Below are 24,441 nucleotides of genomic sequence, written 5' to 3' on the forward strand. Positions count from 1 at the left end.
GTGGGTCCAGCTACTCAGGAGGCTGAGGTGGGAGGATCACCTGAGCCTGGGAGGTCAAGGCTGCAGTGATCCATGATTGTGCCACTGCACTCCAGAATGGGCAACAGAGTGAGGCCTTGTCTGAAAAAAAAAAACAAAACAAAACACCAAAAACATATATATAAACTATATATATACACACACACACACACATACACACACACACACACACACAATATGTCCTCAGCTACACAAAAATATATGTTAAAATGCTAATATCAAGAAGTGGAATTATGGATATTCTTACTACTTTTCTGTTTTTTTCCAAACTTTCTTATGCAACCACCTTTTACCACTTGAGCATCAGAAAAAAAAAAAAAAGAAAGAGGTGCTTAGTAATCCATCATGATAAATAGTAGTATAAAGCATAGCTTGAGAAGATAATCAGAAAATTAGACTTAAGGTATAATTAATTCCACATTTTGACTGTTTATATGGCAAATGATATCTTAGAGCCCTCCTCAATTTGAATACTGGAAAATAAACATTACTGTTGCATTAAGTACTACAATTTTCTAGTTTCCCAGAGTCTGTTTTAAAATATGGCTTCCGGAAATGGATATAAAATTACATATGCCATCCGATGAATTCAAGGTACACTGAGAGCATGACATTCTAAGATTCAGATAGTATACATGTACTAAGGAGGTATATGGCACCCTTTAGTCTGGTCTAAGGACTGAACTAATCACAAGTTCATTCTCATTTACCAAATTCTATCAAACTTTTATTTAAAGAAATAAAAATTTTAATACCTCTTCCATCATATCATTCCATTTCAAATGTTCAAAATGAGTTGCTAATGCTAAAACCCTTCTTTCTTCCAAGTGTTGTATGAGGCTTTTATATGCACTCTGAATCACTGTTTCATTCTGTAAAAGGGAGAAAACCATATAAAATATCTTAAATAAAGTATTTCCCAGCTGTAAAATATGAGACACTTGAGGCAAATCAAAACCACAATGAGATATTATCTCATGCTGGTCAGAATGGCGATTACTAAAAAGTCAAGAAACAACATATGCTGGCGAGGTTGTAGAGAAATACGAATGCTTATACACTGTTGGTGGGGATGAAATTAGTTCAACCATTATGGAAGACAGTGTGGCAATTCCTCAAAGACTTAGAACCAGAAATACCATTTGACCCGGCAATCCTATTACTGGGTATATACCCAAAGGAATATAAATCATTCTATTATAAAGATACATGCATAAGTATGTTCACTGCAGCACTACTCACAATAGCAAAGACATGAAATCAACCCAAATGCCCATCAATCATACATCGGATAAAGAAAATGTGGTACATATATTCCATGGAATACTATGCAGCTGTAAAAAGGAACAACATCATGTCCTTCACAGGGACATGGATGGAGCTCGAAGCCATTATCCTCAGCAAACTAATGCAGGACGAGACAACCAAACACCACATGTTCTCACTTATAAGTGGGAGCTGAACAATGAGAACACATGGACACAGGGAAAGGAACAACACACACTAGGGCCTGTTGGGGGAACGGGGGAGGGAGAGCATCAGGATAAATAACTAATGCGTGCAGGGTTTAATACCTAGGTGATGGGTTGATAGGTGCAGCAAACCACCATGGCACACATTTACCTATGTAACAAACCTGCATGTTCTGCGCATGTATCCCAGAAGTTAAAATAAAGTTAAATTAATTTTTTTAGTGAGACATTTGAATTCTACATTTGTTATAAGGTATACTAAGTAAAATCACCCTCATATGTCTTTAGGACAATTTTTCTTAAGCTCTGATAAACATGCATATTTCCTCTTTGACAAATTAATTTTTATTTCAGAATATAATGAACTGTCTTGGTATTATGGAGCTTTCAAAAATATAGAAACTTAGAGAAGGTAGTATGGACCCCCAATCCTGAACAATTATCAACATATAATACATCTATAATATTTATTGAGACTAATTTAAACAGTCCAAAGGGGGCGAGAAAAATAACTTCTTTTAGGGAAATACTTATAGATAATGAATTAGAAAATAATTTTACAGAAAATAAAATCATCAATTTAAGAAGAAAAGGCCAGGCATGATGGCTCATGCCTGTAATCTCAGCACTTTGGGAGGCTGAGGCAGGAATATCGCTTGAGCCCAGGAGTTTGAAACCAGCCTGGGCAACATAGCGAGACCCTATATAAATAAATAAATAAATATGGTTATTCTTAAAGAGAGACCAATCAAGACCCTAGTATTGCATTTTTAAGTCAGAGTCTGGTATTTTTCAGGCAAAATAGAGACTTACTGGTAACAGTACCTCTTCTCAATATGAAAATAAAGTCTAGAGGCCAGGCACAATGGCTCATGCCTGCAATCCCAGCACTTTAGGAGGCCAAGGTGGGTGGATCACCTGAGGTCAGCAGTTCAAGACCAGCCTGGGCAACATGGTGAAATCCTATCTCTACTAAGAATACAAAAATTAGCCTGGCGTGGTGGCAGCCACCTGTAATCCCAGCAACTTGGGAGGCCAAGGCAGGCAAGAGAATTGCTTGAACCAAGGAGGCGGAGGTTGCAGTGAGCCAAGATCACACCACTGCACTCCAGCTTAGGCAATATGTCAAGACACCAAAGGGAGGGAAGGAAGGAAGGAGGGAAGGAAGGAAGGAAGGGAGGGAGGGAGGGAGGGAGGGAGGGAGGGAGGGAGGGAGGGAAGGAGGGAAGGAGGGAAGGAGGGAAGGAAAGAGAAGTCTAAAGTTCAAAAAAAAAAAACCTGGGGAAATATTTTAATGACAGAATAAAAATAAAGCAAATAACTAATCTAAAAGCATGACAAACATCTGTATGTCTTAATTACATGAAGAATGTTTCTCAAAACATGATAAATTGTAGTTTTATTGCCATATTGTACATTTAGAAGGCAATTTTCCAACGAAAACAAAAAACAAAGGCGGAGTTCCAATTTCAAAGGACAGAGATCTGCTATAAAAAGTAAAAATATGAATTACATTGAAAGATTATTTTTGATAAACTATTGAATGGCCTGCATCATCAGAATTCATTTCAAAATGTGAAAACTGGAACAAGACTAGATTCACTCATAAGATTATTAATATATTTTTTGACTCCCAAGTTTCATAACATAAATACTGCATAAACCTAATGTCAACTATACCAAAATAATGAGCCTATCATAATGCTTTGAAAATTCTTCAGACTTCATGAGTTTATGTTAAGGAATGAAATTATCTCATTACTTGCTTCTTTGTCAGTCTTCTTCATTTCTTTCTCATTAAGGGTCCTTCCTCCATGTTACCCATCATTTCACTGCCTATACGCAACACACGAACCTCTAAACACATGGATTTCCAGTTAAATGCATTTCTTGCTTTCCAGGATCTGGGCGGCAGGACACCCTACGGCTAAATATGGAAGCTAGAGACATACTCCTTTGGGGAAATCCACTGTCAACCTTTTATTCGTAAAGGAAAACCACTTCTTTACTTATAACACTAACAAAAAAAAAAAGTATGGGTTTTCCATACCAATAATTGCCTAATTCTCTCCAGACACCAACTGGGTGCCATATAATTTAATTCCATTCCAACACTAACTACCCTGGGTTAAGGCAGGCCGCACAGGGTAAGGACTCAGTCCAACAAGATTGCCTCCCACTTCAGACACGAATCACAAATGCCGGGCTTCACATGCTGACAGACCAGCTACAAATCTGGGGTTCCCTCCTCACGTTTGGTAATTTGCTAGCATAGTTCACCAGAACTCAGGAAAAGTGGTTTGCTTGCTATTACCAGTTTATTATGAAGGATTCAACTGTGGAACAGCCAGATGGAACAGATGCACAGGGCAAGGTATGAGGAGAGGGGCAGATGGCCCCAGTAACACCCTGGGTGCACCACCCTCCCAGGACTTCCCAACCTGGGAGTTGAACAAACCTCACTGTTCGAGAGTTTTTATAGAGCTTAATATCTAGCCCCTCTTACTCTCCTTCCCAGAGGTTGGTGGCTGGGACTGAAGCTTCCAGCCTCTGATGGCTTGGTCCTTTTGGTGGCCAGCCCAACCCTGAGGCTATCCAGGGGCCCCACCCTAGGTTACCTCATTAGGAAAAATTCAGATGTGATCAAAAGCAGCTCCTTACAAATAACAAAAGACATTATTATTACTCAAGAAATTCCAAGGGTTTTAGGGGCTCTGTGACAGCAACTGGGGATAAAGTGCAAATATATTTCTTATTATACTACAATTAGGTACTTAACATGAGCAAATTACTTCAATACTCTAAATATTCTTTCACAGATGAGGTGACAATACCATAATTAGATATGAATAGATAGATATAATAATGCTACAAACCTTATAGGAGTACCCTGAGAATTAAGAGAAATTTAGGAAAAGGAATTGGCATAAGTGCTTAATAAATGTCTGTCATTATCATTGTTACCATTATTAAATGTATTACCTCTTCGGAGACTGCCTATAATAAGTTCCATTAAAAAATACAGAAAGAATATTGAGTTAGTGATTTTGAGAATTAAAACAAGAAATCAGGACAAAAAATGAGAGTTATTAATGTCAATTACCTCCTTGGAAAAAGTTTGGTTTCTGTCTGTGCTTTCCATAGTATGTGCATAAAATCTGAGAGTATCAGATTCATGCCCTGATGAAAGCACAACGTTGACTTTCATTCCCCAGGAATGTATGATTAGGAAGTTAAAAAGGTACGTTTGTAAATCACTCAGGCCTTCCTCTGAAACTATCAGAAAATACGGGTAATGCTGTTCCAAGAATAACTTCCAATCTTGTGATAAGCATCCAGAAAACTCCGTTTGCACATCAATGTTAGTATTGTGTTGAAGGTGGAGAATTAAAGCAGTTCTCAATGAAAGAAGTTCAGGAAAATCAAAATATGCATATTCAGCATCCTGTGGTGAGAAAAAGAAACAAGTGCATCATTTTCAAATCTTCCTTTAATTATTTGTTAATTTTGTTGCTTACAGCACAAAGCTATATAGGACTGAACTCATGTGATCTAATTGTTTTGTTCAAGGGCTTTAAACTTGACTCATTCCACAAGTGCATGCCACAGGTCAAAATGTGGATTATATAGATTCATCTCTTTTATTTGAGCAGGCATACACTACTACTTCACTTCTAATTCTTTTACTATCTATGTTCAAATAGGGATTAAAGTAGCAAGTGGATAGATGTATTTCATCTGAATTGAGAAGCTGATGTAAATCACTATTAGTAGATAAAAATGTAACATTCCAGGTGACGTGTCCCTCCCTAAATAATGTAAGGCTTTTCTTGGCAAATCAAAATTTCTATTTTTCAAATTTACAAGAGAAAAAAGAAACCCACTAAAAAGTGGGCAAAGGACATAAACAGACACTTTTCAAAAGAAGACATGGTCAGGCGCAGTGGCTCACGCCTATAATCCCAGCAGTTTAGGAGGCCGAGGTGGGTGGATCATCTGAGGTCAGGAGGACGAGACCAGTCTGGCCAACGTGGTGAAACCCTGTTTCTACTAAAAATACAAAAATTAGCTGGGCACAGTGGTGGGTGCCTGCAAGCCCAGCTACTTGGGAGGCTGAAGCAGGAAAATCGCTTGAACCCGGGAGGCGGAGGTTGCAGTGAGCCGAGATCATGCCACTGCACTCCAGCCTGGGTGACAGAGAGACTGTGTCTCATAACAAAAACAAAAACAAAAACAAAAGAAGACACACATGCAGCCAGTAAGCATATAAAAAAGCTCAGCATCCCTGATCATTAGAGAAATGCAAATCAAAACCACAATGAGATATCATCTCATGCCAGTCAGATGGCTATTATTAAAAATAATAAAAAATGAGAGTTAAAATAACTCAACATCAAAAAATAACAGATGCTGATAAGGTTGCAGAGAAAAAGGAATGCTTAACACTGTTGGTGGGAGTGTAAATTAGTTTGACCATTGTGGAAAACTGTGGCAATTCCTGAAAGATCTACCATTCGACCCAGCAATCCCATTACTGGGTATATACCCAAAGAAATATAAATCATTCCATCATAAAGACACATGCACGCATATGTTCACCGCAGCACTATTCACAATAGCAAAGACATGAAATCAAACTAAGTCATTGATGATAGACTGGACAAGGAAAATGTGCTACATATACATCATGGAATACTATGCATTCATAAACAAGAATGAGATCATGTCCCAAATGCAAAAACAGAAATCCAAATACTGCATGTTCTCACTTGTAAGTGGGAGCTAAATGATGAGAACACATGGACACATAGAGGAAAACAACAGACACTGCAGCCTATTGGAGGGCGGAGGGTGGAGGGTGAGAGGTGGGAGTATCAGGAAAAATAATTAATGGGTACCAGGCTTAATACCTGGGTGAAGAAATAATCTGTACAACAAACCCCCATAAGACAAGCTTACCTATATAACAAACCTGCACATGTACCCCTGAACTAAGTTAAAAAAAAAAATCTGTTTTTAAATGATATTGACACTCTAGCCTACTAGACTGTAATAATTTAAAAAGAACCCTGACTTTTCTATAGGTATCAATCAAAACACTGCTTTCACTTTTAATGGTGCCAAAACTAACCCCCACCCCAAAAAAATCCTATGTATAAAGAGTGAACAAATATAGACTAGAATTCTTAGGAGTAAAACAACAATTGCTTCTAGGAGTAGGATGAGGGAATGGGTTCATAATATACTTTTGTATTTGGGTTGAGATTTGTTAAAATTGGAAGCCATTCAATCTGTAATTTTTAAAAACCATAGTATAATACACTGTTGAGGATGTTTATATAGATCAATCCAAATAAGGATAGTGCCTCTATTGATTTGCCATTCTACTGGAATGTAAATACAATTTCTTCTCAGTTTTGATCCTAAAGTGCTTCCTAGAATTTAAGCATACAAAATCAGAGAGCAAAGAAAGATGGTTGAGGGAAGTCTCCTCCTACCTCATGTTCCTAGGTGTCCTTAAAATAAGTATCTATTGTTGCAAATAAAAATTAATTTTAGCTATCAACTACTCTGACTTAATGACATTTCTAGAAGATTATATTCAAGAACTGTAGAATATATATTATTTCCAAGAACACATGGTACATTCACCAAAATAGGCCATGTATTGGATGTCAAAACAAGTCCCAATAGATGTTTAAATAATTGAAATTATACAGAAATATTTTCTTCAACCACAATGGAATTAAATTAGAAATCAATAATACATCTAGAAAAAACAAGAATTTATACATTAAAACAATAGTTTTTTAATTTTTAAAATCATCCTTAAGTGACTTTATAATTGTATTTTTTTTTTGGTAGAAACAGGATCTCACTTTGTTATTCACACTGGTCTTGTACTCTTGGCTTCAAATGATCCTCCCCACTCAGCCTCTCAAAGTGTTGTTATTACACATGTGAACCACCTCACCTGGACTAATTGCACATATCTATGGAGTACAGGGTGATATTTTGATATATATGTATACAATGCGTAATGATCAAATCAGAGTAATTAGCATATTGATCACATCAGACACAATTATTTGTGTGTGTGCATGTGTTGGAAACATGCCAAATCTGCTCTTCTAACTATGTGAAAAAATGCAATAAATTACTGTTAATTATATCTACCCTATGGTGCAATAATGTCCTCCAAGATCATCATGTTGCCACAAATGACCAAATTTTGTTTTTTATAGCCAAATAGTATTATATAGTGTATATATACACCACATTTTCTTTATCCATTCATCTGTTGATGAACACTTAGTTTGTTTCCATATGTTGGCTATGTAAATAGTGTTGCAATAAACACAGGACAGCAGATATCTCTTTAACATACTGATTTCCTATCCTTTGAATATATACCTAGTAGTGGAGTTGCTGGTTCATATAGTAATTCCTTTCTGTGTTTTTTGAGGAACCTCCATACTGTTTTCCATAATTACTGAATTAATTCAAATTCATACCAGCAGCATGAGTTCCCCTTTCTCTACATCCTTACTAGCATTTTTTTTTGTCTTTTTGACAATAGCTATTCTAATGGGGTGAGATGCTATCTTATTATGGTTTGGATTTGCATTTCTCTGATGATTAATAATGTTGACTATGCTTTTATACATGTTTTGGCTATTTGTATGTCTTCTATTGAGAGATGCCTATTCAGCTCACTTGCCCACATTTTAATTGGATTATCTTTTTTTTTTCTTTTGCTATTGAGATGTTTGAGTTCCCTGCATATCCTGGATATTAATTCCTTGTAGGATAAATACTGACAAATATTCTTCCCATTCTGAAGGTGTCTCTTTACTCTGTGGATTATTTCCTTTCCTGTGCGGAAACTTTTTAGTTTGATATAATCCCATTTGTCTACTTTTGCTTTTGCTACCTGTGCTTCTGAAGTCTTCTCCATAAGATCTTCACACTAACCAATGTCCTGAAGCATTTCCCCTATGCTTTTTTCTAATAGTTTCATAGTTTTGGGTCCTACATTTAAGTCCTCAATCCATTTTGAATTGATTTTTTAATATAGTGAAAGTGAGGGTTCAGTTTCATTTTCCTGCATATGAATATCCAATTTCCTGAGCACCATTTACTGAAGACACTGTCCTTTCCCCAGTGAACGTTCTTGATATGTTTTTGTCAAAAATCATTTAGCTGTAAATACGTGAATTTATTTTTGGGTTCTCTATTCTGTTCCACTGGTCCAACTGTGTTTTTATGCCAGTACCATGCTGTTTGGGTTACTAGAGCTTTGTGGAATACCTTGAAATCTAGTAGTGAAATACCCCCAGCTTTTAAAACAACAAATTTCTAAATAATCCACCAGTCAAAGAAAAAAGAATCACAAGAGATGTTAGAAATTATTTCTAATTAAATGGTAAAGAAAAAACCATTAGATGCAAATTTGTGATATGTAGCTAAAACAGAGCTTACAAGAAAAATTTTACTGTTCATAAATAGAAAATAAAAAAGATCTTGGCTTAAAATTTCAATTTATGAAGTTAGTGGAAAAAAGAGTAAGAAAAATCCAAGAGAAACAAATAAAGACAAGAGTAGAAATCAGTGAAATTAAAAAAAAGACAATACAGAAAATTAACAAAGTGAAAAAAGCTAGGTCTTTGAAAACATCAGCAAAATTGATAAATCACTAACTAGATTAATCAAGAAGAGAGAAGACACAACTTAGCAATATAAAGGATAAATGAGGGCAGAAGAAAATTGAAATTATCACAATAGAGAATCTGTGAGGCTTTGTCATATACAGTAGATGATATTACGGCTTTCACACATTTTTTAAAAAGTTAACACCTTATTTTCCCTTAGCAGTATATCAGGTTATAGAATCAGAGATACAACAATGACAAATTACATTTCAATTTGTAAAATTATGTGATGATACTTATCATTCAAAAATAGAGGAATAAAAATCTGTCCTCATTTCACCAGATGTGAATTTCAAGTAGAGCAGTTGCCATTAAGAGTTGGTGTCATGTTTCTGACCAGTCCCCTCCTGTTACGGCATCACTGGTTGTCACTAGCAGCTAGCCAAAAAATAAAGTCTTATTTTGCTGTATTAGTCAGGATTTCTGCAGTTTATGTTTAAAAACTGGTTTAGAGTATCCAGGTGATGGATATATGGTCCATGTATCCCCTTTTGGTAAGCTATAGTTACAATCTGTGTGCTTTGTTGCCTGCTACACAGAAAGCAGCAGATAATCAAAGATTTAAGGGACACAGACAGCTGCCAATTCACAAAATGGGAGTGTAACATGAAAGCTTTTTAGAGGTTTTTTGTTTTTTGTTTGTTCTAACATGTTTTGTTAGAACACGTTTTGTTAGAATACGTGTTGCTTTTGTAGTGTTCTTCTTTTCCTTAAGACAGGAATCAAGCTTACATATAAACTGTTGGTAATTTTAGTTTCCTTCTGTGTTATTCAGTGTAAAACTGCATAATCTGAAAATGAATGAAAAAATAAATATTTAGTGGCTAGGCACAGTGGCTCATGCCTGTAATCCCAGCACTCTGGGTGGCCAAGGTAGGTGGATTGCTTGACCTTGGGAGTTGGAGACTAGCCTGTACAACTCAGCAAGACCCCATCTTTATAAAAAATACAAAAATTAGCCAACCATGCTGCCACACGCCTGTAGTCCCAGCTACTCAGGAGGCTGAGGTGGGAGGTTCACTTGAGCCCAGGACACAGAGGTTACAGTGTGCCAAAATCACGCTACTGCTGTGTTGCAGCCTGGGAGATAGACTGAGACCCTGTTTCAAATTTTAAAAAAAGAAAATTTAGTTTCCATTCCAAAAAAAAAAAAAAAAAATGAAAGAAGGAGCTAACTAACACTAACATCACTACAAATCTTTAGGCAATAAGAGGAAAATAAGAGAATATTATAGGCAACTTTATGCCAAAATATTAGACAACTTAGATAAGGCGGGCAAATCCCTTGACATATACAATTAACAAAACTGACACAAGATAAAACAGAAAGTCTAAATGGCCCTATATTTATTAAAGAAATTGACTTTGTTATCAAAAATTTTCTTCCAAGGAAAACTCTAGACCCAAATGGTTTCACAGGAAAATTTGATCAAATTTTATCAAATTCGTCTGAGGAAATAATACCAATCTCATAAAGACTTTTTCAGAAAATAGAAGAGGAAAATGGACTTTTCAACACATTCACCAGGTCGGCATGATCCTGATACCAAAACCAAACGAAGGCATTATAAAAAATAAAATTGGCCTGGCACGGTGGCTCATGCCTGTAATCTCAGCACTTTGGGAGGCTGAAGCAGGCGGATCACCTGAGGTCCAGAGTTCAAGACCAGCCTGACCAACATGGGGAAACCCCATCTTTGCTAAAAATACAAAAATCAGCCAGGCATGGTGGCGCATGCCTGTAATCCCAGCTACACAGGAGGCTGAGATAGAAGAATTGCTTGCACCTGGGAGGCGAAGGTTGCAGTGAGCCGAGACCGTGCCTTTGTACTCCAGCCTGGGCTACAGAGTGAGACTCCATCTCAAATAAATAAATAAATAAATAAATAAATAAATAAATAAATAAGTAAAATTACAGATTAATGTTTTTCATGACTATATACCAAAAACACTTAAAATATTAGCAAATCAAACCCAGCAATATATTAAAGAAAGGATATCTATCATGACCAACTAAGGTTTTCCCAGGAATAAAAGATTGAATTAATATTTAAAAATCACTTAATGTAATCTACCAAATTAAGAAAGTAAAAGAGGAAAGGTGTATCAGAGTTTCCATAAATGTAGAAAAAGCATTTTTTAAAATGTAACACCTATTAATTATAGAAACTCTCAGAAAACCTAAAATAAGAAGAAATTTTCTCAATTTGATAATGGATATACGTAAAATAACTACAGCTAATATGATACCTAGTAGGGAAATAATGGACACTTTCCCTTTAAGATCAAGAACCAGGTAAAGATTCCCACTCACTCTACTTCAGCATTTCTAGAGGTGCCAATCACTGTAATAAGGCAAGAAAAAGCAATTAAAAAATAAAATTGGAAAATAAGAAATAAGCATGTATTTATTCACTGAAGACATTGAAAAATCTAAGAAATATACAAATAAGCCACTGAAATTAATAAGTTGTTTTAATAAGATTGCAGGATACCAGTTAACAAACAAAAATCAATTCTACTTCTATATACAAGCAGCAAAAACTAAAAAATTATTTTTAAAAATTCAATTTACAGTAAGATCAAAACATGAAATATCTTGAAATAGATTTAGCAAAAGATGTGCAACGCCTCCACACTGAAGACTACAAAACTGATAAAATAAATTAGAGATCTTAAAAAACAGAGATACATATTGTGTTCACTAACTGAAAGACTATATTGGTCTACAAATTTAATGAATATCATTAAAATCCCATCGTTCTTTTTAAATAGAAATTGGCAAGCTGATTCTAAAATTCGTGTGGAAATGCAGAGAACCTAGAATAGCCAAAGTTAAACAAAGAAGAACAAAGTGGGCTTCAAGATTTACTATAAAATTACACAAATCAGGACATTGTGGTACTGGTAATTTGTTAAATCCTTTGATGGAACATAGTAGAAAGCCCAGAAATGGACCTACACATATATAATCATTTGATTTTTGATGAAGAAACCAAAGCAATCCACTGGTAGAAGAAAAATGTTCTCAACAATGGATGCTGGAACAAATCAACCTCAATCCCCCATTCACACCACAAACACACAAAAATTAATTCAAGAAATATCATAGACCAAAATGCAAAAGCTGAAACTACATACTTCTAGAATTATTAATAAATATAGGAAAATATCTTTGTGACTAAGAGATAGGCAATGATTCTTATCAGGATACAGGCACAATAACCATTAAGGAATAATAAGTTAGATTTCACCAAAATTAAAATATCTGGTCATCCAAAGATAGTACTAAGAAAATTAAGTGGCAGCCGGGCACGGTGGCTGATGCCTGTAATCCCAGCACTTTGGGAGGCAGAGGCGGGTAGATCACGAGGTCCGGAGATCAAGACCATCCCGCTAACACGATGAAACCCCATGTCTACTAAAAATACAAAAAAATTAGCCGGGCATGGTAGCGCATGCCTGTAGTTCCAAGTACTTAGGAGGCTGAGGCAGGAGAATGGCATGAACCCGGGAGGCAGAGGTTGCAGTGAGCCAAGATTGCGCCACTGCACTCCAGCCTACGTGACAGAGCGAGACTCCGTCTCAAAATGAAGTGACAAGCCACAGACTGGGAAAATATATTTGCAATAATATACATGACAAGAGGTTGTATACAGAATATATCAAGAACTACTACAACTCAATATTAAAAAGATAAAGAACCCAATTTAAAATGGTCAAAAGATACGAGCAGATGCTTCACAAGTCATAGTATACAAATGAACAATAAGCACTTGAAAAAGTAGGCAACATCATTAGCCATTTGATAAATACCAATTAAAACACAGGGACATAACATCTACCAGAATGGCTGGACTGACCAAATACAAATGTTTGCAACTACACAGGGCACCAGAACTGTTATTCATTGCTGGAGTGAGTGTAAAGGGGCACAACTACCTTAGGAAAAGCTTTGGCAGTTTTATAAAACATATATTTCAATCACAGATACATGCACAAGGAAAATAAAAACTTACGTCCACACGAAGACTTGCATGTGAATGCACATAGTAGCTTTATTCATCTAGGCAAGATATTGAAAGAGACTGCTCAACAGGAAAGTGTCCACTCAACAAGAAAATGGGTAAACAAACCGTGGCACATTTCTACAATAAAACCTTACTCAAAAGTGATAAAAAGAACAAAATACCACTGCACACAAAAAAATGGATGCCTCTAAAAAATATTATGTTGAATGAAAGGTTTATACAAAGAGTTCATATTGTAAAATTCTATTTATTAAAAGTTCTAGAACTTTGGGAGACCAAGGTGGGTGGATTGTCTCAGGTCAGGTGTTCAACACCAGCCTGACCAATATGATGAAACCCTGTCTCTACTAAAAATACAAAAATTAGCTGAGCATGGTGGCACACGCCTGTAATCCCAGCTACTTGGGAGGCTGAGAGAGTAGAATCACTTGAACCTAGGAGGTGGAGGTTGCAGTGAGCCGAGATCACGGCATTGCACCCCAGCCTGTGCAAAAAGAGCGAAACTCCATCTAAAAAAAAAAAGAAAGTTCTACAACAGGCAAAACTCAAGAAGGCAATAGAAAGGATTTAAACAGTGGTTGCTTCTAGGGGATGGGATGAGGATGGACTGGGCAGGGGCATGAGAAGACATATTGTGGAACAAGAGTTTGGGTTACACGTGCATGCGTGTGTCAAAACTCAATGTACTGGTAAATACTATGCACGTGCCAAAGCTCGTTAAATGGCATTAGGTTGGAGCAAAACTTTTTGTAACACATTTAAGATCTGTGCATTTTATTTCATGTAAATTTTACCATCAAAAAAACCTGCAAATAAGTACCGAACTCTAGTTAATGGCATGTATGATGAAGTGTTTCAGAGTAAATGTAATGTCTACAACTATTTTGAAACGTACCCCCAAAATAAAAGGATTGACAGGTGAATAAAGGCATGGATAAGCTTACAGATATATGAAGAAGTAAGTAAAATAAAATGTAATTGTAGGATTTAGATGGTGGGATATAGATATTTGCTCTACAACCTTTCAACTTATCTGTATTTGAACTTTTATAATAAAATATTGAAACTTAAAGAATGGGCTTGCTGGTGCTTACCACATGCTGAATTCTTACACTGACTATATAGAAAAGGAGGTAGAGTAAACCTACCCAATATACCCCTCAGCCCAGGCTCTGTGCCTGATCTATATTGTGAATGTGGGAACATAGAGTTGAGGGAAAAAAATTTAATAAAATAAAAAATAAAGAATGGTTATCTCTGAGTAGTGAAATTATGGGTAATTTTTTCTTTTGTTAACCTGTCTTTTTATATTTTCTATGATGACATGCTTCATTTTAGGTCAAAGGCTCTTTAGGTTAAGACATTTCAGTTATAGTCTTCAAAGGACTAAAACAACATCAATCATCATATATTACCTTAAAGAAAACTATGGCGAATTGTCCTCCGTTACTCAGAAGATCCACAAGATAGCATTCAACCAGATAGAAAAAGTGGAGATTCTGTCCCCACTTGAATGATTTTACACCCAGGCATGTGACAAGCAAGGAATCTCCATCAATCACAAAAAAATTAGATTCCACAAAATCATTTAATATGCTGGAATACCTAAAATAAAAATCAAAGAGAATAAAAATCACAGATGTTTCACAGAGACTTTGTTGCTGTTGTTGTTACTATTATTGCATAAGCTACTGTTTGAGTACCTCATGCCAGTCCATGATGCCTTTTCAAATACCTCATTTAAGCAACTGTCCTTTATAAGAAGGAGATAGCACAATTACTATTTTATTAAAATAAAATTAGGCTCAGAGAGGCAAAGGAAATTATCCAATGCTAAATGGCAGAGCCAGGATTTGAACTTGAGAATATGATTCTAAAGCCTGTTATTCTGGATAAGGACATATATAACTCCCAGCTCCATGAATCTGATTGTTTTAGGAAACAATCTGTTCAGTGACAGCTAAGACAACTATAGGAAGAAGAGTGCGTTCCCATCATCTCCAAGCTGCTCCAAGATAAACAGGTTGAGTGATCATGTATATGTATACGGGTTAAGAGGGATGTGGAAACACAGAGCATACAATAGTATAGCTCCTTCTTTTTTACTTCAAAGTACTTACCTAGCTTTTGGCATTTCATTCAAAATTAACTGTGTCATTTCCCTGAAAAATACTGCATGATCCTTTGACCCTAAAAATAAGGAGATTTTTTGAGCCATCAATATTTTTACACAGCTATATAATTTAGTAATTATTAAGGAAATGAAATATAGACATCCAATTACTTTGTAACATTATTGAATCTGAATATCTTACAAGATTGTTGCTTTATAGGCTACAAATATCAAAGATTGAGAATTACCCATCGTTGCTGCTTCTTGGGCTACAGGGTAGAAGAGTAGAGCTGGAATTTATTAAATATGGCTGATTTATTTTGACACCTCTAAAATGGCTACATTTGATGTGAATGGCACCTCTGTAATAAAAGAAAAAAATAGAACTGCAGTTATTCCTAAAACAAAGAAATGGACCCAAAAAATATGGTTACAATTTCCACAGAGCAAGCAGTCTAGTAAATAAGCAAAGATTGATCAAATAATCATACAAAAAATTTCAAATCACAAATGTGACAAAAGGCACAGAGATGAGGGTGGCTTCCCTAAGGAATTAATGCATGAACTGAGATCTGAAGGAATGAGTACTCCCTTATAGTTAATTTGCCTCCCAAAAAAAGCAATAAAAAGTATTCTTGGCAAACAGAACAGCATGTGCAAAGGCCCTGTGACAGAGGACAGTATGGAAAGTACAAGATTCAGAAAAGAAGTTAGTGCGGCTGCAGCAGAGGGTAAGGCTGTGTCAGATAAGGTTAGAGAAAAAGGAAGCTAGGCAGTCTTTTAAGGAATTTTAAGGTGTTTTGTCTTCATCCTCAGAGCTAAACTCAGCCATTGATGGGTTTTAAACTGATTGTAATTTGATTACACTTGCACTTGGTAAACATTACTCTATCTTTAGTAGAGAGAGCAGATTGGATGGGGAGGTGCATAAAGAAAGCTACTGAAATAGTCCTGTAGAAAGATGATGGTGGTTTGAGCTAATGTGGTGCTATTTAGAGCTGGAGAGATGTGGATTTATTGGGGGGCCATTTTGAAGATAAATGTGACATAGTTTGGCAATAGATTCCACATGGGAAGGGAGAGTTGGGAGTGTCACGGATGACTCCTCAGATCCTAGCAAGGACAGGAGGATGGACGATGGGGCTTGAACAAAGCACACTGAAAGGTGGCCAAGTTTCTGGGCTAGAAATAGAACTATCAAGTCATTTGATTACTAAAGATAACTGAAGAAATGAGTATATATCACAGGTAGAAGAAATCACTGAATGCTGCTTATTAGTGACTCTGGGTCACCCCCAAAATAAGTTTCTGGCCACTCCTGATCACTCCCAAAATGAACTTTTGGCACTCAAATCCTTGTCTTGGGAGGTGATTCTGGGAGAACTCACTTCTTCACTTCATATTAACCATAAAGAATAGCAGCAAAATATGGTTAGAACTCAACATTGCCACAGGATTGGTAAGTAGAAAAGTATTTATAGCCAAAGTAAGTACAGTCTCTGTGAAACTGAAGGGACAGAAAGCAGAATGCATTTATTCAACAACTATTGAATGAGCAAACACCTGCTGTGTGACAGGCGCTGCACTTGGGGGTGGGAGTACAGTGAAAAGGACAAAAGTAGGCTTTGCTGCACTCTAGGAGCTTATCATTTAGTGGAAAAACATTAATAAAATTTTAAATATTTAAAAGTTAAGCACTATTTGAAAAATAAAAGAGTTATAACGAATTGGACAGGATTGCTACAGACAGTATCTCCAAGAAAGTGACATTTCAGATGAGCCCTGAAGGAGTGAATGGAGTGGTCATTCAAAGAGCCCCTCCCATTTAAGAGAGAGACAGGTTAGGAAAGCCTAAAACAGCTTTTTTATTAAGCACTGTAATTTTTAAAATTTATAGTATGAATATAAAATTAAGGATCGTCAGATATAAAATACTGATCAGACAGAAAATAAACACCAAAAATGAAGACAAATAAATAAACAAACTAAAAAACATCAAAATATTCTAAAAGACATACTGAGAAAAAGAGATAATTTAGAAGTCAGAAGAGAACTTTAAAAAATTCCACTAGAATTTTCATACAGAATCAAAGATACTGAATCTATGAAATAGGAGCTTGCATGCTGCTATTGAAAAGAAAAAAATACAGGAACAAGAAAGCACTCTTGAAAATTCAAAGCAAGATTGCAGATATAAAATAAATTAGTTTGCTGAACAATAAAACAGAATCCCAAGTTAAAAGACAGAGTCCAGAAAGACAATGAGATAGAAATAAAAGAAATATTAAGACACATGAAAGATTGATCAAAGCTTATATAATCCATTAAAAGGTAATCCTGGAGGAAATAACTGGGATACCAGAACGAGTGGTGAAAATAATTGAAAACATACTGTGAGAAAATGTAATTTAAGAAGACTGCCTCAGGGCTGAAGAAAAATATGAATCCCTGGATTAAAAAGGTTCTCCAAAAACAAAACAAGTTTGATGAAAAAAGAGAAAGCCACAGCTAGATATATCCTGATAAAATTTCAGTACTCCAAAGATAAAGAGAAAATCTAACGTCTGGCAAAAAAGAAAGACATTTTAGCCACAAAAGAATCAAAATGAAAGAGGCATTAAAGTGAATAAGAACATGAGCTCTGAAACCAGGATGCCTGGGTTGAATTCCTAATTCTACAACTAACTAGTTGTGTGGCCTGAGGCAAATTGCTTACCATCTCTGTTTCTGTTTCCTGTCTGCGAATTTGGAATACTATTATTATCCTAGGGTTGTCAAGATAAAATGTGTTAATATATAAACTGCTTAAAAAGCACCTGGACATAGTGAAAACTGATTAAAGTCAGCTCTTTTAACATTATGGCCAACACTGAATGCTCTGACATATGACCAATGTCTTTCATCTTCTTTAATGCTTTGAAAAGTCTACTGTAATCAAGTTTTAATTATATAGAATGCATTTCCTATTTGGATCTGATCACAAAACTTGACTCCATAATGAATACTATGTATACAGTTATGTTGTGTTTGTTTTTCAATTTTTAGACTCAATGTATAGACAAATAACAATGAACTTAATTTAATCAGAGAACCAAAATGTAAATGCTTTGAACATTGACAATATATTAAAATAGCTAACCAATTTGAGAAGTACAAAGAGGGAAAAATGTTAGGAAAAGAGTAGGAATGCTATTATTATCATTTATAAAAAAAAAAATAGGGAGCCCAGAAATAGCATTCAAAGATAATGTTATATACTAAATGTTTATGTCCCCCCAAAATTCATATTTTAAAGCCCTAAACCCCAGTGTGATGGTAATTGGAGATGGGGGCTTCAGGAGGTAATTAGGATTAGAGGAGGCTATAAGGATAGGGTCCTTATCTGATAGGACTGGTGTCTTCTTAAGAAGAAACATCAGAGAGCTCATACTCTCTCCCTTCTCCCTTCTCCCCTCCACCCCGCCCCTCCCCCTTTGCTCCTGCTTGCTCACTCTCTCTCTCAGAACACAGCAACAAAGTAGTCATGTACAAGCCAGGAAGACAGCCCTCACCTCACCAGAAACTGAATCAGCCAGAATCTTGATCTTGTACTTCACAGCCTCCAGAATAGTGAGAAATAAATTTCTGTTGTTTAAGCCACCACTCTATAATATTTTGTTATGGCAGCTTTAGCAAACTAAGAGAGAAGATAAATCAAAAAATAAAGATTTAAGAAATAAAAGTTTTTAAAAAGAACATGTTTTGCAATGAAAAAACAAACAAGCAAACACTTATCCCCTATTGTCAATACAAAGTGTAACTCTGATTAAGTAAATAGTATGAGAAGTTTGTCTTTACAGAAGTAACCCAGTTCAAAAAAATAAAAGAAGAAATGAGGAATTTATATTTTCCTCATTTTGAAACATCTAATAAATTAATGGATCTAGATATTGAACATCAATGGATACTAATACCATAAAAATGGAGATAGCAAGACATTCTCTGTCTCTGAATGGAATATGATGCCATCTATGTGAACTCTTAACAAAAATATAAAAAATTAAAAAGAACTGATTATGCCTCTAATTTTAAGAACTAACAGAGAATAGCGAGGGGAGACAAAGAGTCAGAGATGAAGAAAGAGAGAGAGAAAGAGGGAATCCTATAGATTAAAAAACAAGACATTTATACACCAACTCTAATGTGAAGACTTTCTTTTGGATTCTGATGGAAGTTAAAAAAATTGAAAAAAAAATCATATGTATCGGATCAGAGGTATCAACTATCCACTAAAATTCATGCTCCTCTTTCCACATTTAAGAATTATCACTGAGAAGCAGTGATCTGGCCAATGACTACATTTTCCCCATTCTTTTGCATCTGGAGATAGCCATGAAATTAGTCTTACCAATGGAACGTGAGTGGAAGTGATAGCCAGACTTTCGAGAAGTAAGTATACCTTCTCTACTCTTCTCTTTTAAAAAGTTAGGTGCAAAGAACATTAAGACTCCAGGGAACAGTGGAACCACTATATGAAAGAAACTGGGTCCCTGAATCACTATTGGGCCCACTGGCCAGGAAAATCTGCTTTGAACTCTTAGAAGGACAATATATATAAATTTCTATTGTGTAATGCCACTGAAATTTAGAAGTTGTAATTGCTACCGAAGTTAGCATTCCCTTACTGCTACAGAAATTGGTACAAAAGTGAAATCTTGGCTGGGCGCGGTGGCTCACGTCTGTAATCCCAGCACTTTGGGAGGCCGAGGCGGACGGATCACAAGGCCAGGAGATCGAGACCATCCTGGCTAACATGGTGAAACCCTGTCTCTACTAAAAATACAAAAAATTAGCCAGGCGTGGTGGCAGGCACCTGTAGTCCCAGCTACTCAGGAGGCTGAGGCAGGAGAATGGCATAAACCTGGGAGGCGGAGCTTGCAGTGAGCCGAGATCACGCCACTGCACTCCAGCCTGGGCGACAGAGCAAGACTCTGTCTAAAAAATAAAAAAATAAAAAAAAAAAAAAAAAGTGAAATCCTTCCTATCATTGCATAATGGTATAGTGCTATCGTTCTTTTAATCTAAAAATCCATGAATTGCAAGATACACCATCATTTTATGTACCACTAATTTTCTTAATACTAACAATTAAACCATAACATACCACAGGTTTGTAATTTTCATCCTCATCTTAGATGTAAAAAGAGAAGACGCAGATTATAAAACCAATCAAACATGGTATGTATCTCCACCCTAATGGACAGATAATAGGCAGTGAGAAACTAGGCTTCTTGGGCTTAAAAGTTGGAAACCCAGGTGATGCAAAGCAAAATATCTGGTAAAAATCATCCCCTTCAAAACTAGGAAGCCAACCACATGCCAACAAGCCTGATGCTCACAGAAAAGTGATTGGAAAAGGTTGATGGTCAATGTCTATAGTGTTTTAGTTGCTGTTTTTGAGAAGCTATGACCAAGGAAGAATGGGAAAGAGAAATGTCTTAAGACAGAACTGGGTGGTATGAAAGCAGAGCTGGAAAGAAGAGAATTGGCTGGACACAGTGCCTCATACCTATAATCCCAGCCCTTTGGGAAGCCGATGTGGGAGGACTGCTCAAGGCCAAGAGTTGGAGACCAACCTGGGCAACAAAATGAGACCACATCCCTATTTTAAAAAGGAAGGGAAGGGAAGGGGAGGGGAGGGGAGGGGAAAGGAGGAGAAGAAGGAAGGGAGCCAAGAAATTTGGGTCGCACAGGTGACAGCTTCTGTACTGCAAATAAAAAGTGATAGGACAAAAAAAAAAAAAAAAAAAAACCTTGCTCAACAAAGACTCATAAAGAATTCTCAGTTAAACAGAAGGACTTAGCCTTGCTGCAAGTATTAGGTGGAGGTGTTACCTTCCCAGGCCAGACTATCATTTCAAATGAACTTAAGACAGATTATGCTAATTTGAGAGGGAATTAGGATGAAAATAGAAACTCTCTGGGTGTAATTAACGGCATAGGGAACTAACTAGAGCATAAGAAGCTGGATACATTTCTTAGAGAATTGTATTTCCAAATAAACTATGAGCTGCCTTAAAAATGGTTACATCAGTAAAACAAGCAGCAGGTTATAAAAAAGGGTGATATCAGTAAATCAACCAGCAGGTCTCCATACTTACAAAGCAGAAAATGAGCCTGCAGTAGGGAAAACCACAGAGATTTCCACCCACATCAACATAGCCGTGGATGATAATTAACATGGGTATTTTATTAAAAGCCATAAAGCTAATCATGAGAAGAATTTTTAAAAATATATAATTCATATTAGAAGTATTTCTTTCACAGGGAGTCGTCGGAGTCTGTCTAAAGTAGATAAAACAAAAGACTGATTTGTAAGCATATAATTTATAAGCAACCAAGAAAGAAATGTATATCTTTGGAGTGGTAACGCCTCAGGAGAACTAAAACTGTGAGACTAAGTATGAAGGGGAAAGTAGTAGAGAAGGGCATTTAATTTTTGTTTTATGTCTTTCTCTTCTGCTTCAAATAAAACTGATCAATTATGACCCAGCATACCATGGGGTATCATACAGCAATTACTAAGTAAGACTGACAGGTACCAATAAATCATGAACCGAGAAAAGCATACCAGTATGACAGCCAAAATATCTTTTAAAGTGTATGGATCTAGAGATAGACAGATGATGGATCGATCGATGGATGGATGGTTGGATGGCTGGATGATGGATGGATGGATGGATGGATGGATGGATGGATGGATGGATAGACAGATAGGAGCTATAGACAAAAACTTGTCTCTTTGTAGAGTATCAGGAAGGATTCACACTAAACTATCCCCAATATCTTTGGGATAGAAGGCGAAGAGCCTTGGAAGCATAACTCACCCTCATTTATTTTAGTACCCTCAACTCTCAGCACCTGAGTTCCACTAAACTTCAAACTGCAAATCTTAGATTGAATGGTATGTTACTGCTTTCAGGAGAACACTCGAAATCATGAAGGTCTGTATGTCGTTGATGTTATGGTTTGGACTTATTGTGTCTTTCAAGGACTTGCTTCTGTTTGGTTCTGACCGCTTTTTCTAGCAGTCATTAGGAGCTTTCATAATCCTTAAGGCCCCATCACGGACGATGTCAGCTTCTTCGATTATGGAAAACCTTGAGAAGTTTATTATAAATTTATCAATGTAACTTTGTAAACAAAAGAGAAGCGGGAAAAGAGAACGAAGTACCTTTCCAGAGAAATAGTAAAACCTTATTTCCGCTATTAAGAGCTTAAATCCGGCCGGGCGCGGTGGCTCACGCCTGTAATCCCAGCACTTTGGGAGGCCTAGGCGGGCGGGTCACGAGGTCAGGAGATCGAGACCATCCTGGCTAACATGGTGAAACCCTGTCTCTACTAAAAATAAAAAATAAAACATTAGCCGGGCGTGGTGGTGGGTGCCTGTAGTCCCAGCTACTCGGGAGGTTGAGGCAGGAGAATAGCGTGAACCCGGAAGGTGGAGGTTGCAGTGAGCAGAGATAACGCCACTGCACTCCAGCCTGGGCGACAGAGCGAGACTGACTCAAAAAAAAAAAAAAAAAAAAAAAAAGAGCTTAAATACAAGACGGAAAAAAGGGAAGCGGCTTGCTGCCTGTCAATGTCCAGGTTCGATTGGCTGTGCTCAGATGTGGTGACCCTTACTTTCTCCTCAGCACCCCAGATCCCCAGGCCCCCTCCGGTGCAGAGGACCCGTTAAATGCCTGAGCACTCTCCTCTCTCACGGCGGTTGTCCCTCTTCCCTACCTCTCCGCGAAGCTGCCGCCCGAGCCCAGTGGGCGCCCCTGCTCCCCTCGCCCGGCGCGCACGAAGCCACCAGGCCACCTCCCCGCCCGGTCCATCTGGATGTTGAAGGAAACCTAGAACCCCCGCGGGACAGCTCCGCTCCAGGGTCCCTAGCGACACCCGACGTCACCCGCAATCCTCACCCCGGCCGCCGAACCTGCTAGGTCCAAAGAGCTTCGGAGCTGCACGCCCCGCGGGGAGGAGGTGGAGCAGAGGGGACCGAGCGCAGAGCCTGGCGTCGGACTGGGCGCTCTGAGCCACACAGCAGCCAGCGCCTGAGTTTGTATCTAGGGAGTTAGTTTCGGTTTCTTTTCTCCACCGCGAGGCCTTTTCGATTTCCGCAGTTTTCTGGAGGTAGAATATAGGTCTGCATTGGTTTACTCTGAGAATCTTAGGGAAGTAATAGTAGAAGCGATGATATGCTATCTGGGACATACATGTAAATGTAAAGGGAAAGAAAGCAGAGAAATCTGGGACTCTAAACAAGGAATTGAGGCTGAGAGTAAACGCAGCACGCTAAGCACTATGAAAGTCTATGCTGAGGTGTGGCGTTTTTCTTTTCTGGCAAGGTACTGGACATGCAAAAATGGAGTAAAAAAGGATTAGGGGCTTTGAGTTTCTGTCCTAAGAAGTTCATTTTATGAAAAATTTCCAATAGTATAGCTGTCCAGTGTGAACATTTGAAAGACCAATCATCTATCACAGAGAATTTAAATTGAGAAGAAGAATGCTCTTTAGTTTTGTCATCAAGCTCATTAATGTTTGAAATTCGAGTTTCAACCCCAGCCCATCATGGTCTTTAGTGCTCCAGACGCTTAATTCCATGACGTTATGCATGTGCAGAATGTATTGAGATTCAAGGTGGTGGTGAGGGTGCCCCAGTAACGGCATTGGGTAATAAATGCAGAGAAATCGAAACCGGAAGTTATGTCTTCAAGAAAAGGAAAGGGTGGAAGTGACTTGTTCACAATAGAAAGAGCCCAGAAGAACAAAGTTTTTTCTCAGACTCTGGAATATAAAGTGGCTTCGAAAAGGAGGTGAAAACATTGCTCACTTCTGTCAGGATTTTTCTTTAATTTTATGTTTGGTTGAAAATAGTTATGATTCTCTTTCTCAATGAGGATGACATTGAGAAAGAACCTGAAATGACTCATGATTAAGTCATGAGTTCATCTCAGAAGAATTCCTCTCTAGCATCTGATACTGGACCTTTGTATCATAAGAATGCATTTGCTAGCAGCAGAAAATTGGGCTTTGCTGTAAAAGCA

General features: G+C 37.2%; 1 protein-coding gene and 1 non-coding gene across 12 annotated transcripts in view; one reads left to right on the top strand and one right to left on the bottom strand.

Annotated features, from left to right (window-relative positions):
* The window catches only part of DDX60L (DExD/H-box 60 like), a 123,834-nt gene extending 99,765 nt beyond the window's left edge, over positions 1–24,069 (bottom strand). For 4 of the 11 annotated variants that reach the window (XR_010156232.1, XM_054683915.2, XM_063808445.1 and 1 more), the window contains exons 1-6: positions 23,317–23,476; positions 15,616–15,729; positions 15,375–15,444; positions 14,670–14,859; positions 4,615–4,956; positions 795–911 (exon numbers count right to left, since the gene is read on the bottom strand). Coding sequence is in view for 10 of the 11 variants with exons in the window: in XM_054683915.2 (XP_054539890.1) it covers positions 795–911; positions 4,615–4,956; positions 14,670–14,859; positions 15,375–15,444; positions 15,616–15,619 (723 nt within the window). In the remaining variant the exon portion in view is untranslated. Of the gene's footprint in view, positions 1–794; positions 912–4,614; positions 4,957–14,669; positions 14,860–15,374; positions 15,445–15,615; positions 15,730–18,918; positions 19,044–23,134 lie in introns of all 11 variants that reach the window. The other 7 variants (XM_054683911.2, XM_063808442.1, XM_063808444.1 and 4 more) reach the window with 7 other exon arrangements.
* Positions 14,332–14,462, top strand: LOC112209108 (small nucleolar RNA SNORA51). The gene has a single exon (XR_002943777.1). It is a non-coding gene; the product is annotated as a small nucleolar RNA SNORA51 (small nucleolar RNA).
* Positions 24,070–24,441: the final 372 nt, after the last annotated feature.

This window comes from Pan troglodytes, chromosome 3 (genome assembly GCF_028858775.2).
Source record: "Pan troglodytes isolate AG18354 chromosome 3, NHGRI_mPanTro3-v2.0_pri, whole genome shotgun sequence".
Lineage (NCBI taxonomy): Eukaryota > Metazoa > Chordata > Mammalia > Primates > Hominidae > Pan > Pan troglodytes.